At 45.7% G+C, this 15,958-nt stretch overlaps 1 protein-coding gene across 4 annotated transcripts in view; it reads right to left on the bottom strand.

Moving 5' to 3' along the window:
* Positions 1-15,958, bottom strand: part of KIF16B (kinesin family member 16B) — a 717,875-nt gene that overhangs the window by 554,747 nt on the left and 147,170 nt on the right. For all 4 annotated transcript variants that reach the window (XM_063918524.1, XM_063918525.1, XM_063918526.1 and 1 more), the window contains exon 12: positions 4,969-5,028. In XM_063918524.1, the coding sequence (XP_063774594.1) occupies positions 4,969-5,028 (60 nt within the window). The remainder of the gene's footprint in view (positions 1-4,968; positions 5,029-15,958) is intronic.

The following is a 15,958-nucleotide window of genomic DNA, read 5'->3' as shown; positions in this document are numbered from 1 at the left end:
TTTCTTCACTCCCCCCATCACGCGGCTCCATTGAAGTGCAGGCAAATATGGACGAGATCGTCCATGTTGGCCTGCATGCACAGCCGACGGGGGTCCAGCGATGAACGAGCGCGGGGCCGCGCATCGTTCATCGCTGGAGCCTCCACACTGAAAGATATGAACAAGTTCTCGTTCATTTATGAACGAGATCGTTCATATCTTTCAAACAAATCGGCATGTGTGTAGGGCCTATAAGACAGAAAGCGAATTGGTGCTCCCCTTCCTACATGCCAAAGCCTGGACAGTGCGTGCCGAAGGCACGCAGCAAAAATTTAGGGACGTGGCCACATAATAGTGGCAATTTACATTACACCACACAGTAGTGCACCAGGTAGAACCTCCTATACACACTGCGCCAGGTAGAGCACTCTATACATATTGCGCCACACAGAACACGTTCTACACTTTGCGCCAAGTAGAGCACTTATACACAAGGCAGACCAGGGTTATACACTTTGCGCAGGCAGAGCACATTATACACATTGCACCAGGCAGAGCACATTATACACATTGCACCAGGCAGAGCACATTATACACATTGCGCCAGGCAGAGCACATTATACACATTGCGCCAGGCAGAGCACATTATACACATTGCGCCAGGCAGAGCACATTATACACATTGCACCAGGCAGAGCACATTATACACATTGCGCCAGGCAGAGCACATTATACACATTGCGCCAGGCAGAGCACATTATACACATTGCGCCAGGCAGAGCACATTATACACATTGCGCCAGGCAGAGCACATTATACACATTGCGCCAGGCAGAGCACATTATACACATTGCACCAGGCAGAGCACATTATACACATTGCACCAGGCAGAGCACATTATACACATTGCGCCAGGCAGAGCACATTATACACATTGCGCCAGGCAGAGCACATTATACACATTGCACCAGGCAGAGCACATTATACACATTGCACCAGGCAGAGCACATTATACACATTGCACCAGGCAGAGCACATTATACACATTGCACCACGTAGAGCGCCGAGACACATTGCAGTAATCACTCTTACCTCCAGTCATTGTCCCTCAGACAGCATCGCGGGAACCCCCTACAGCAAGCCCATTCACCATCACACAACAGCCTGCTGCAGTCCGTGTACACATGCTGCCAGGGGGCGGGGAAACAGCCAGTCACCTCCTGTGTGCCGCTGACTGGATAGCGCGATCCAACACAGTTCCAGATCCAGATGAGCACGTCCTGTGGGACCCGCTCATCTTCTAAACGCGAGTCCCAGGTAGACGTTTCTGAGTAAAATACGCACCATAGCGCATTTTTGCGATCACTGCTGCACTGTCAAATTTTCCTGCGATATCGACCCGCGGTATCGCAAACTGTATACACACGGTGCGATATATGCTAACTTTTCGCACGATTGTGACTATATAGACAAAATCATATGCAAACATCGCACTGTGTGTAGGCACCTTAAGACAGGATCGTAAAGATGTATTATAAAGAAAATTACATTTTGTGGTTCTTTAAATATTTTTTGTGGTTTAGCATGAAGTTTCTTTTAAATTACAACCACTAAAGCATCACAAAATGTTCAGAAATAACCTTATGCTTTCCAGGAAAAAAGTACTGAGATCGTTAGACTCTAGTTAGAGTGATATTTTTAGCAGCTGACCAGTGTACGTCAGAATCCGTTACTGATTAGCACTCATCCAACTGATGCCATATGGGTGAAAGATTGGATGCTGACAACACGTAGTAGTGAGGTAAGAGACATGTGGATAAATTCCTGGCTGACATCTGCTGCTGCTGCAGTGTAGAGATTCTGACAGATTCAGAAATTGTTTAACTGGGTGTTACATGGCTTCAAGAGCTAAAAGCAATCTCTGCCACCACGTTATTTCAAAGTAGAAGGAGGGGGGGAAATAATGATCCATTATTTAATTTTAACAGATTTTCGGTAATGCAATGACAATGTTGAAACATGGCAAGAAGTGTCATTCAACTTGACAATCCAATCAACCTCTAGCCTCTTCAATCATTTTCAATCAGATCCAATCAATTATTTTTAATTCTAATGCTCTAAATGCATTGTTATGTTACAGAAACTAAGCTAACAGAGAACACCTATGTGATAGATATCTCTGGAAACTACCATCATTATGCAGTATGCATAACAGGAGAACTCCCTCACAAAATTTTGTGAAAGAGTTCTCCTGTTTTTATTAAAGTGGCAATCATTTACATTGCAAAATCAATCAAGTTTTGCCATGTAAACAGTGTCAGGCTGTGGTATGAAGGGCCAACCAGGGGGATGCAGTGGTAGGGGCCCAAGCTTAGGGGTGTGGCCAGCCACCATAGAGGCTTGGCTAACGAACAGAGCGTGCACGGTCTGGGCCACTTGATAAATATTTATAGCACATACAGCTAGTGCATGCATGGTTATGTACCAGATTAATAACAGCAACGCATTGTAGAAAAAAAATACCACAGTCCTGTGCAGTATACGGTAACATAGTTATCACTTATACTTGAAGTGCACCTGATCAATAGGAGGGGAGGTGGGCCCCCAAGCAGTAGAGACAAAAAGGGAACCTTTCTTCCCTGGCCTATTTTCTCGTACCAACACTGAGACGCGCAAGATATACAGAAAGGGTCTGTGGAAGGAGATCCCACTCCTAAATTAATTTTGGGATATTTACGTGCTCTTAAACTACAGCCTACTGAACTATTAAACTACCACCGGTATACTATCATCAGTATATCTGATGAAATCTTGATCGACTTCCCCAAATTTAATGAGAGCATTTATTTTGGTCAAAAAAAAATAGCTTTCTATCATTTTTTTGCATTTTTAAAAAAATGCATATAACAGCCATTTCACACAATTTAAGTCCCCAAAAACACTCTAATGTGATCTCTAACACAGTTCTCTTCTGTTTTCCTATGTTAGTTTAGCATTTTTTGGGGTACAGGCTGATTTCCCCATTTTCACCTGCACTTTTCACTGCAAGAATTTTCACGTGAAACCCGGTCGGAATTGAATAGGTCGAAAAACGGAGCGTTTTCGCGGGCGCAAAATTGCCGCGAATTTGCGGATAATTGAATATCCCCCTAAGGGTGCAATTCAATTGGGGTTTATTGGCGCTCATCACGTCCATAGAAGTTGGGACCAAAGTGCTGCACGCGATCACAAAAAAGTGCAGTTTGGGCGCTCAAGTGGGTCACTTTTCACGTATTTCAGCTCGGCACCCCTTAGGGGTGCGGGCTGAAATGCAGGTGCCGGCAGCCATCGCACCTAAATTGAGCAAAAATGAAATGCTTTGATGGGCTCCATCTAGTGGCTGCCGGCGCACGCCACAATTGAAACTTAGAGTTTGCTTTTGGTCATTATGGGACTATTCCTATTGCATTTTTTTACTGTTATTTTAATATGATTAAGTTATATAAAATTGTACCTAAGACATTGGGGGATATTCAATTGTTTGAAAAGTCAGTTGGGTGTCTGTTTTTTCCTATCTAATAGACAGGAACAAAACAGACACGCAACCAACTTTTCACACATTTGAATTCCCCCCATTAAATGTTATCTTATTTTATAAAGGAGCCATCTTGCTAATACTAATGCAGCAAAAGTCACTTTGACTTGAATACACACTTTGTAAACCTCTTTAATTTGCACAGTGGAACCCATTTCTTTCTAGTGTATGAGGTGTTTTACCATCACATTTTCATTTTAAACCGTAAATAAACAGGGAAAAAATACGAGAGAGCGAACACAGACAATGAAATGTAAGCCATACGGTGCCGGTCTATAAACAAAATCAAAACTGTCCCTAAAATAAGTTTCAAGAATCTCTCCTGCTCATCTCCTGGGACACATCTGATGATTTTATGTGCATCTCACGCCACATAACGAAAAGAATTCACAGCTATTACACTTCCAGCATTTCCACACGAATCCAGCTTGTTACATTGCTTTGATCTGACATACAGAGAATCAAGCTTTAAATCTATGTCAGACAAAGGGCTATAACAGGGGTGGCCAACCAGTCAGTGACAAAGAGCCAAAAAACCTTGTTACGTACGTCAAAGAGCCGACATTGAGCCAAAGGTGCACATGCAAAAATGGAATGTGGCCTTGTGCCTGCTAGACCACGCCCCTGGTATAAAATACATTGAAAAAGCCAGAACGACATAAAATTAAATTTTAATGCCAGATTCATTGAAAAAGCAACTTTCACACAAAATAACTGAAAAAGCCAGATTCACATAATAAACTTTAACTCTCCCATGTGTCACTCCAGCCAACTCCCCCATGTGTTACTCCTGCTAGCACCCCCTGCGTCACTCCAGTCAGCTCCCCCATGTGTCACTCCTGCCAGGACCCTCCTGTGTCACACCAGCCAGCTCCGCCGTGTGTCACTCTAGCCCACACTCATGTATCACTACAGCCCCCCCACCAACTCGTGCCATTGCAGCAGCCCCTTATGTGTCCTCTGTTTTCCAGTGGGTGTCACACCGCTAGTATCTGGCTCCTTCAGTTTTCAGTCCCTGTAGTGATGCTGCGTGTCTGGCTGGAGTGCAGCGGTTTCTGTATCTGTTGTGGTCACATGATTTAGAGCAGGCATGTCCAAACTGCGGCCCTCCAGCCGTTGTAAAACTACAAATCCCAGCATGCCCTGATACAGTTTTGCTGTCAGAGAATGCTAAAGCTGTGTCAGGGCATGCTGGGATGTGTAGTTTCTCAACAGCTGGAGGGCCGCAGTTTGGACATGCCTGATTTAGAGTGATGGGAGCCACATTTGAATAAACAAAGAGCCACATGCGGCTCAAGAGCCACTGGTTGGCCACCGCTGGGCTATAAGTATTATGGTTTGGGGCACGATTTCCTCACATGTATAGGAAGAGAACAGTTCATGGCAAACGACGTCAATCTATCCTGTAGACTTACTTTTAATATGTTCTGCGTTTCATTCCACTTGTTAGTCCATTCCTTTGTCAATTCTTTTACCTGGAAATGTAGAAGTTCAATTTTACTAATGACATTTCCAGTTTAAACTAAGGATTTTTTACTTTTGTTAAAATGCTGTGTTTAGAAATGCTTATACAGTATTAAGTAGCTACATATATTGTATACTAATTATACACCGTGTTCAAATATAAGTAAACTATATACAGTAAGTATTATTACCACTATTTTGCCTTTTTGCTGCAGTAAATATCATTAATACACAGGAAGCGAAAATGAATTAACCATTGTCATTGTATAGCTCTCCTCATCTTTCCCTATTGTATGTATGTATGTATGTATGTATGTATGTATGTATGTATAGAGATATATACACACACATCTATATATATATATATATATATATATATTATGACAAGAACACTGGGATAGTGTTTGAGGGCAGGTATATTTGTCCCAGGTTCTTGTCTTACATGTTTTAGAAAATGTTAACTTCTAGGAAAAATGCTTTTTGTTTTGTCTGAACCTTTTCAGTTTGCAGCCCAGTGTGAAGTTGTGAAGTTGTGAAGTGTGAAGTTACTGAGACTCACCCCTGAGGGTTTGATATATGTCCTGGGTGAAAGCAGCTGCAAAGCCGCCTGAAAAATCTGTTGACATGGAGGATCTGCTTAAAGCCTTGCTGCAAGCTACAGCGGCTCAGCAGGAGGCCAACCGACAGCAGCAGGTGGCAATGGAGGAAAATTGGAGACTACAGCAGGAGGCCAACAGACAGCAGCAGGTGGCAATGGAGGAAAATAAGAGAACAGCAGGCAGTTGTTGATGAACTTTACAGGCAACAGCGTCAGGATAGAGAGGCCTTAGCAGAAGTGGTGCAGAGACTTGCAGCTCGGGTTGGAGATGTGGCCGTCAGTGCTCCAACCAGCTCTAGTTCTATACGAGCCAGTCACTTCCTGCAGAAAATGACAGAGGCTGATGATGTGGAGGCCTATCTGACCACGTTTGAAAGGACTGCCGAGCGTGAGAACTGGCCGAAAGCACAGTGGGCCAGTCTGCTGGCACCTTTCCTGTCAGGTGAGCCCCAAAAAGCTTACTTTGATTTAAGCCCTGCTGAGGCTCGGGACTATGATAAACTAAAGACTGAGATCCTGACCCGCCTGGGAGTCACGCTGTCAGTACGAGCGCAACGGGTGCACCGTTGGCTGTACGCCATGGAGAAGCCTCCGCGCTCCCAGATGCACGACCTTATTCAGCTAACAAAAAAATGGCTGCAGCCAGAGACATTAACTGGTCCCCAGATGGTGGAAAGAGTCGTCATGGACCGCTACTTGAGATCTTTGCCCATGGTCCTGCGCAAGTGGGTGAGCCATGGAAACCCGGGTACTGCTGACCAGTGGACATGGTAGAGAGGTATTTGGCAGCAGAGGAACTACTGATGACCACCCAGCAACCCATAGATCCTCGACAGCGCCCTTCAGTAAAGACTGGTAAGACTGTTCCGTGGGAAAACGTTGCTGGGCGGTTAAGAGAACGCAAGGCTGGAGAGACTGTAAACACTGGCCCTGGAAACAGGCCAATGGGGCTAGAACGGTCTATGCTGCCCAAATGGGTTGATAATCGTGTGGTTAAATGTTTTAGGTGTGGTATGCCAGGTCATGTTATTGCCAATTGCCCAGTCACGCAAGAACCCATGCAATGTGATGCTGCCTTTGAATGTCGCAGAATGTCTTTCTTTGCTAGGTTAGCCTGTACTGTGGTACCTTCACCTGAGCTGGAAAAACAAATGTGTGATGTGTTCTTAGAAGGTAACCGGGTAGAGGCCTTGCTAGATTCAGGAAGTTTAGTTACCCTCGTGAAAGCTGGGTTAGTGAACCCCTTAAAGGTCCAGCAAATACCTATTGGGGTAACTTGCATACATGGGGATACCCAATATTATGCCACTGCTGAGGTGAATATAGAAACTTGTTGTGGGTCAGCAATGGTTAAAGTGGGACTGGTCCCTACCTTGGTGCATGAGGCCATAATAGGGAGGGATTTTCCTCATTTTTGGAAACTGTGGGAATCACGGTTATCAACAGATGTGAGAAGTAAAAAGCCAGTTGATAATACCGGTGATTTTTTGGATGTACGTGGGTCTTCGGAACTTTCTGGCCCTTTGCCTTTTGCTAGTTTGGCTGGGGAAGTGACAGATGGGGAGTCCAGTGAGGACCCTCTTGCCGGGAACAGAGACATAGTAGTTAGAACTGAAAGCGTGCCTGACCTGGAGGTAAAGAAGGATCCGTTTGCGTCTGAACAGTTAAAGGATCCTACCTTAATAAAGGCTAGAGAGAATGTTAAGATTGTTAATGGGGAACCTGTGGTACCAGGTGACAGGGTTACGTATCCCCACATGGCCATCTGTAATGAGCTCTTGTACCACATTGTCAAAAGGGGTGAGGATGTGGTGGAACAGCTGGTAGTTCCCCAGCCTTATCGGAGAACGGTACTAGATTTAGCTCATAGTCACGTTACCGCAGGACATTTAGGGGCAGAAAAAACCACTGAAAGAGTTTTACAAAGGTTCTTTTGGCCAGGGGTTTATAAAGAAGTGTCTGAATATTGTTCTTCCTGTCCTGAATGCCAGTATCATGCCCCTAGACCCCATTTCAGGAGCCCACTAGTTCCCATGCCTATTATAGAGGTCCCGTTTGACAGAATAGCCATGGATCTCGTGGGGCCCTTGTTAAAGTCTGCTCGGGGCCATCAGTATATCCTGGTAATTATGGACTATGCCACTCGATATCCTGAGGCTGTCCCTTTACGCACTATCACAACCAAGGCGATAGCTAGGGAGCTGGTGCAGGTATTTAGTAGAGTGGGAATACCAAAAGAAATTTTGACTGACCAAGGTACTCCATTTATGTCAAGGATCATGAAAGAATTGTGCAAGTTATTTAAGGTCACTCACCTCAGGACGTCCATCTACCATCCCCAAACTGACGGGTTGGTGGAAAGGTTTAATAAAACATTAAAAAGTATGTTAAAAAAGGTTGTTGAGAGAGATGGGAAAAACTGGGATTGTTTGTTGCCCTACTTGTTAATGGCCATCAGAGAAGTTCCTCAGTCCTCTACGGGGTTTTCTCCATTTGATTTGTTGTATGGTAGACACCCCAGAGGGCTGTTGGATGTTGCCAAAGAGACGTGGGAAGGACAGCCCACTCCTTATAGAAGCGTTATTGAGCATGTAACACAAATGCAGGATAGGATTGCAGCCGTGGTACCTGTTGTCAGAGAGCACATGGAACAGGCCCAAAGTGCTCAACAGAGGGTCTATAACCGGAGTGCCAAGATACGGGAATTTGCTCCTGGAGATAGAGTTCTTGTTTTGGTACCCACTGTGGAAAGCAAATTCCTAGCTAAATGGCAGGGTCCATTTGAGATTAGGGAAAAAGTGAATGAGGTTAATTACAAAGTATACCAGCCGGGAAAGAGAAAACCCGAACAGATCTACCATGTTAACTTAATCAAACCCTGGAAAGATAGGTTGTCTCTGTCAGCGGAGCCTTGCCCTTCGGTGTCTTCACCCCGGTTGCTTCCCGCAGTGAAGGTGTCAGAGACATTATCAGCTGATCAGAACAATCAGGTTAAAGAATTTCTCATCCAAAATAGGGAGGTATTTTCAGAGCTGCCTGGCCGAACGACCATAATAAAACATGACATTGTCACAGAACCAGGGGTCAGGGTTCATTTAAAGCCATATAGGATTCCTGAAGCTCAGCGAGAAGCTATTTCTAAGGAAGTTAAAACCATGTTAGAACTTGGAGTCATAGAGGAGTCTAACAGTGAGTGGTCCAGTCCCATAGTGCTCATCCCGAAGCCCGACGGTAGCATACGCTTCTGTAATGACTTTCGTAAGTTAAATGAGGTGTCCAAGTTTGACGCATACCCCATGCCCCGTGTGGATGAGCTTGTAGAAAGGTTGGGAACAGCCAGGTTTCTCACCACATTGGACCTGACCAAAGGTTACTGGCAAATACCTTTATCTGATAGCGCCAAAGAAAAAACAGCCTTTTCGGTTCCGGAGGGGCTGTACCAGTATAAGATGTTACCCTTTGGGTTGCATGGGGCTCCAGCAACCTTTCAACGGGCGATGGATAAAATTTTGAGGCCCCATAGAAAATATGCAGCTGCCTATTTGGATGATGTGGTAATTCACAGTACAGACTGGGGGTCACATTTGGTTAAAGTACAAGCAGTACTGGACTCAATCAGAGAGGCAGGGTTAACTGCTAACCCAAAGAAGTGCTGCCTCGCAATGGAGGAGGTCAAATACTTGGGCTTCACCATAGGCAGAGGTCTGATTAGGCCCCAATTGAATAAAGTTGATGCTATTCAAAACTGGCCTCGTCCAGTGAATAAAAAACAGGTAAGGGCTTTTTTGGGAATTACTGGGTACTATAGACGGTTTATTCCTAATTTTGCGACCACAGCGGTGCCGTTGTCAGACCTTACCAAAGGGAAGCAGTCAAATGTGGTGAAATGGAACCCTGATGCAGAAAAGGCGTTCCAAGCGTTAAAAGTGGCTTTGTGTTCACAACCGGTGTTGATAACACCAGATTTTTCAAAAGAATTTGTGGTACAGACAGATGCCTCAGAGGTAGGGATAGGTGCTGTGCTGTCCCAAACCAGAGATGGGGACGAACACCCTATCATTTATTTGAGTAGGAAACTCAATGAGCATGAAAAAAGGTATGCCATTGTGGAAAAGGAGGCTTTGGCCATTAAGTGGGCACTAGATACCTTGAGATATTACCTCTTGGGTAGACAATTCAGACTAGTGACAGACCATGCCCCTTTAAAATGGATGAATGTAAATAGAGGCAAGAATGCTCGTGTAACTAGATGGTTTCTAGCGTTGCAGGACTTTAAGTTTACTGTCGAACATAGACCGGGAACACAATTGGCCAACGCAGATGCATTGTCTCGCATCTTCTGTTTGGGGGCTACAAGTGTTCCGGCCCCTAGGTCGAAACAGGGGAGGGGGATATGTGACAAGAACACTGGGATAGTGTTTGAGGGCAGGTATATTTGTCCCAGGTTCTTGTCTTACATGTTTTAGAAAATGTTAACTTCTAGGAAAAATGCTTTTTGTTTTGTCTGAACCTTTTCAGTTTGCTGTAAAAGCTGGGTAAAGGCTCTGAGAGAGAGATAAGGCGAGTTCTAGACATTGGGCCCAGTTCGGGTCTTTGGCCTCACAGAGGGCTAATCAGGGTTTCAGCTGTGTAAGAGTGATATAGTGCTTCTAACCTGATTAGTATGGGCAGACTGCCTGGGAAGGCTGCAGGATCTGTGTGTGAGAGACACGCTTTCTGATGCAAGTAAGCTATACAGTATGTACTGAAGAACTCTGTGTTTTGTTTAGTGACAGTTAGGAACATCTTATGTTTAGTTAGTGCCGGACAGGCAAGGTATTTTTATTTTGGGGTTTGTTTTATTTTCTGTTTCAATAAAACTGGCCGGGGTCAGTTGTACCAGAAACTGGACTTGTGTTGTTCCTCAGCTGCTGCGTGCTGCCATATTCCCCAGGAAAAGGCACCTTGCACCCCTACAGTGTTACAACATATATATATATATATATATATATATATATATATATATATATACACACACACACACACACGTATATATATATATATATATATATATATATACACACACACACACACATACACACACACACACACACACACACACACACACAGCTCATAAAAATAAAGGGAACACTAAAATAACACATCCTAGATCTGAATGAATGAAATATTCTTATTAAATACTTTGTTCTTTACATAGTTGAATGTGCTGACAACAAAATCACACAAAAATTATCAATGGAAATCAGATTTATTAACCCATGGAGGTCTGGATTTGGAGTCACACTCAAAATTAAAGTGGAAAAACACACTACAGGCTGATCCAACTTTGATGTAAATAAGAATTTACTTACCGATAATTCTATTTCTCGGAGTCCGTAGTGGATGCTGGGGTTCCTGAAAGGACCATGGGGAATAGCGGCTCCGCAGGAGACAGGGCACAAAAGTAAAGCTTTTACAGGTCAGGTGGTGTGTACTGGCTCCTCCCCCTATGACCCTCCTCCAGACTCCAGTTAGGTACTGTGCCCGGACGAGCGTACACAATAAGGGAGGATTTTGAATCCCGGGTAAGACTCATACCAGCCACACCAATCACACCGTACAACTTGTGATCTAAACCCAGTTAACAGTATGATAACAGAGGAGCCTCTGAAAGATGGCTTCCTAAACAATAACCCGAATTAGTTAACAATAACTATGTACAAGTATTGCAGATAATCCGCACTTGGGATGGGCGCCCAGCATCCACTACGGACTCCGAGAAATAGAATTATCGGTAAGTAAATTCTTATTTTCTCTATCGTCCTAAGTGGATGCTGGGGTTCCTGAAAGGACCATGGGGATTATACCAAAGCTCCCAAACGGGCGGGAGAGTGCGGATGACTCTGCAGCACCGAATGAGAGAACTCCAGGTCCTCCTTTGCCAGGGTATCAAATTTGTAAAAATTTACAAACGTGTTCTCCCCTGACCACGTAGCTGCTCGGCAGAGTTGTAATGCCGAGACCCCTCGGGCAGCCGCCCAAGATGAGCCCACCTTCCTTGCGGAATGGGCCTTAACAGATTTAGGCTGTGGCAGGCCTGCCACAGAATGTACAAGTTGAATTTTGTTACAAATCCAACGAGCAATCGACTGCTTAGAAGCAGGTGCACCCAACTTGTTGGGTGCATACAGTATAAACAGCGAGTCAGATTTTCTGACTCCAGCCGTCCTTTAAATGTATATTTTTAAGGCTCTGACAACGTCCAACAACTTGGAGTCCTTCAAGTCGTCTGTAGCCGCAGGCACTACAATAGGCTGGTTCAGGTGAAACGCTGATACCACCTTAGGGAGAAAATGCGGACGCGTCCGCAGCCCTGCCCTATGTCGAATGGAAAATTAAATAAGGGCTTTTATAAAACAAAGCCGCCAGTTCAGATACTCTCCCGGCCGAAGCCAGGGCCAGTAACATAGTCACTTTCCATGTGAGATATTTCAAATCCACATTCTTTAGTGGTTCAAACCAATTGGATTTGAGGAAATCTAAAACTACATTTAGATCCCACGGTGCCACCTTAGGCACCACAGGAGGCTGTATATGCAGTACTCCTTTGATAAAAATCTGGACCTCAGGGACTGAGGCCAATTCTTTTTGGAAGAATATTGATAGGGCCGAAATTTGAACCTTAATAGATCCCAATTTGAGACCCATAGACAATCCTGATTGCAGGAAATGTAGGAAAACGACCCAGTTGAAATTCCTCCATCGGAGCACTCCGCTGCTCGCACCACGCAACATATTTTCGCCAAATACGGCGATAATGCTTCGCGGTGACTTCCTTCCTCGCCTTTATCAAGGTAGGAATGACTTCTTCTGGAATGCCTTTTCCTTTTAGGATCTGGCATTCAAACGCCATGCCGTCAAACGCAGCCGCGGTAAGTCTTGAAAAAGACAAGGACCCTGCTGAAGCAGGTCCCTTCTCAGAAGTAGAGGCCACGGATCGTCCGTGACCATCTCTTGAAGTTCCGGGTACCAAGCCCTTCTTGGCCAATCCGGAGCCACTAGTCTTACTCCTCTTTGCCGTATAATCCTCAATACCTTTGGTATGAGAGGCAGAGGAGGAAACACATATACCGACTGGTACACCCAAGGTGTTACCAGCGCGTCCACAGCTATTGCCTGCGGATCTCTTGACCTGGCGCAATACCTGTCCAGTGTTTTGTTGAGGCGAGACGCCATCATGTCCACCATTGGTTTTACCCAACGGTTTAATAGCATGTGGAAAATTTCTGGATGAAGTCCCCACTCTCCCGGGTGAAGGTCGTGTCTGCTGAGGAAGTCTGCTTCCCAGTTGTCCACGCCCGGGATGAATACTGCTGACAGTGCTATCACGTGATTCTCCGCCCAGCGAAGGATCCTGGCAGCTTCTGCCATTGCCCTCCTGCTTCTTGTGCCGCCCTGTCTGTTTACATGGGCGACTGCCGTGATGTTGTCCGACTGGATCAACACCGGTCTTCCTTGAAGCAGAGGTTCCGCCTGGCTTAGAGCATTGTAGATTGCTCTTAGTTCCAGAATGCTTATGTGAAGAGACTTTTTCAGGCTCGACCACACTCCCTGGAAATTTCTTCCCTGTGTGACTGCTCCCCAGCCTCTCAGGCTGGCATCCGTGGTCACCAGGATCCAATCCTGCATGCCGAATCTGCGGCCCTCCAATAGATGAGCCTCCTGCAACCACCACAGAAGGGATACCCTTGTCCTCGGCGACAGGGTTATCCGCAGGTGCATCTGAAGATGCGACCCTGACCATTTGTCCAACAGATCCCTTTGCATGGAATCTGCCGAAAGGGATTGCTTCGTAAGAAGCTACCATTTTTTCCCAGGACTCTTGTGCATTGATGTACAGACACCTTTCCTGGTTTTAGGAGGTTCCTGACCAGGTCAGATAACTCCTTGGCTTTTTCTTCGGGAAGAAAAACCTTTTTCTGAACTGTGTCCAGAATCATCCCCAGGAACAGCAGACGAGTTGTCGGCATTAATTGGGATTTTGGAATATTCAGAATCCATCCGTGCTGCTTTAGCACCTCTTGAGATAGTGCTAAACCCATCTCTAGCTGTTCTCTGGACCTTGCCCTTATTAGGAGATCGTCCAAGTATGGGATAATTAATACGCCTTTTCTTCGAAGAAGAAATATTATCTCGGCCATTACCTTTGTAAAGACCCGAGGTGCCGTGGACAAACCAAACGGCAGCGTCTGAAACTGATAGTGACAGTTTTGTACAACGAACCTGAGGTACCCCTGGTGTGAGGGGTAATTGGAACGTGGAGATACGCATCCTTGATGTCCAAGGATACCATAAAGTCCCCTTTTTCCAGGTTCGCTATCACTGCTCTGAGTGACTCCATCTTGAACTTGAACTTCTTTATGTACAGGTTCAAGGACTTCAGATTTAGAATAGGCCTTACCGAGCCATCCGGCTTCGGTACCACAAAAAGAGTGGAATAATACCCCTTCCCTTGTTGTAGAAGAGGTACCTTGACTATCACCTGCTGAGAATACAGCTTGTGAATGGCTTCCAAAACCGTCTCCCTTTCTGAGGGGGACGTTGGTAAAGCAGACCTCAGGAAACGGCGAGGTGGCTCTGTCTCTAATTTCAACCTGTACCCCTGAGATATTATCTGCAGGATCCAGGGATTTACCTGCGAGTGAGCCCACTGCGCGCTGTAATTCTTGAGACGACCGCCTACCGCCCCCGAGTCCGCTTGCGAAGCCCCAGCGTCATGCTGAGGCTTTTGTAGAAGCCGGGGAGGGCTTCTGTTCCTGGGAAGGAGCTGCCTGTTGCTGTCTCTTCCCTCGTCCTCTGCCTCGTGGCAGATATGAATAGCCCTTTGCTCTCTTATTTTTAAAGGAACGAAAGGGCTGCGGTTGAAAAGTCGGTGCCTTTTTCTGTTGGGGAGTGACTTGAGGTAGAAAGGTGGATTTCCCGGCCGTAGCCGTGGCCACCAAATCCGATAGACCGACCCCAAATAACTCCTCTACGCATCGCCTGTCCACTGTCGTGTCCATAAAGCTCTTCTGGCCGAAATGGACATAGCACTTACCCGTGATGCCAGTGTGCAGATATCTCTCTGTGCATCACGCATATAAAGAAATGCATCCTTTATTTGTTCTAACGACAGTAAAATATTGTCCCTGTCCAGGGTATCAATATTTTCGATCAGGGACTCTGACCAAACTACCCCAGCACTGCACATCCAGGCAGTCGCAATAGCTGGTCGTAGTATAACACCTGCATGTGTGTATATACCTTTTTGGATATTTTCCATCCTCCTATCTGATGGATCATTAAGTGCGGCCGTCTCAGGAGAGGGTAACGCCACTTGTTTTGATAAGCGTGTTAGCGCTTTGTCCACCCTAGGAGGTGTTTCCCAGCGCTCCCTAACCTCTGGCGGGAAAGGGTATAAAGCCAATAACTTCTTTGAAATTAGCAGTTTTTTTTTTTTTTTTATCGGGGCACCCCACGCTTCATCACACACGTCATTTAATTCTTCTGATTCGGTAAAAACTACTGGTAGTTTTTTCACACCCCACATAATACCCTGTTTAGTGGTACCTGTAGTATCAGCTAAATGTAACATCTCCTTTATTGCCAAAATCATATAACGTGTGGCCCTACTGGAAAATACGGTTGATTCGTCACCTTCACCACCGGAATCAGTGCCTGTGTCTGGGTCTGTGTCGACCGACTGAGGCAAGGGGCGTTTTACAGCCCCTGACGGTGTTTGAGGCGCCTGGACAGGCACTAATTGAGTGTCCGGCCGCCTCATGTCGGCAAACGACTGCTTAAGCGAGTTGACGCTATCCCGTAATTCCACAAATAAAGGCATCCATTCTGGTGTCGACCCCCTAGGAGGTGACATCCTCATATTTGGCAATTGCTCCGCCTCCACACCAATAACGTCCTCATACATGTCGACACACACGTACCGACACACAGCAGACACACAGGGAATGCTCTATACGAAGACAGGACCCACTAGCCCTTTGGGGAGACAGAGGGAGAGTCTGCCAGCACACACCAAAAAGCGCTATATATGACAGGGATAGCCTTATGATTAAGTGCTCCCTTATAGCTGCTTTTATATTAATATATTGCCATTTATTTTGCCCCCCCTCTCTGTTATACCCTGTTTCTGTAGTGCAGTGCAGGGGAGAGACCTGGGAGCCTTCCTGACCAGCGGAGCTGTGACAGAAAATGGCGCCGTGTGCTGAGGAGATAGGCCCCGCCCCTTTTCCGGCGGGCTCGTCTCCCGCTATTTAGTACATTTAGGCAGGGGTAAATATCTCCATATAGCCTCTGGGGCTATA

This window comes from Pseudophryne corroboree, chromosome 4 (assembly GCF_028390025.1).
Source record: "Pseudophryne corroboree isolate aPseCor3 chromosome 4, aPseCor3.hap2, whole genome shotgun sequence".
Taxonomy (NCBI): Eukaryota; Metazoa; Chordata; class Amphibia; order Anura; family Myobatrachidae; genus Pseudophryne; species Pseudophryne corroboree.
This window is presented reverse-complemented; position numbering and strand designations above follow the sequence as displayed.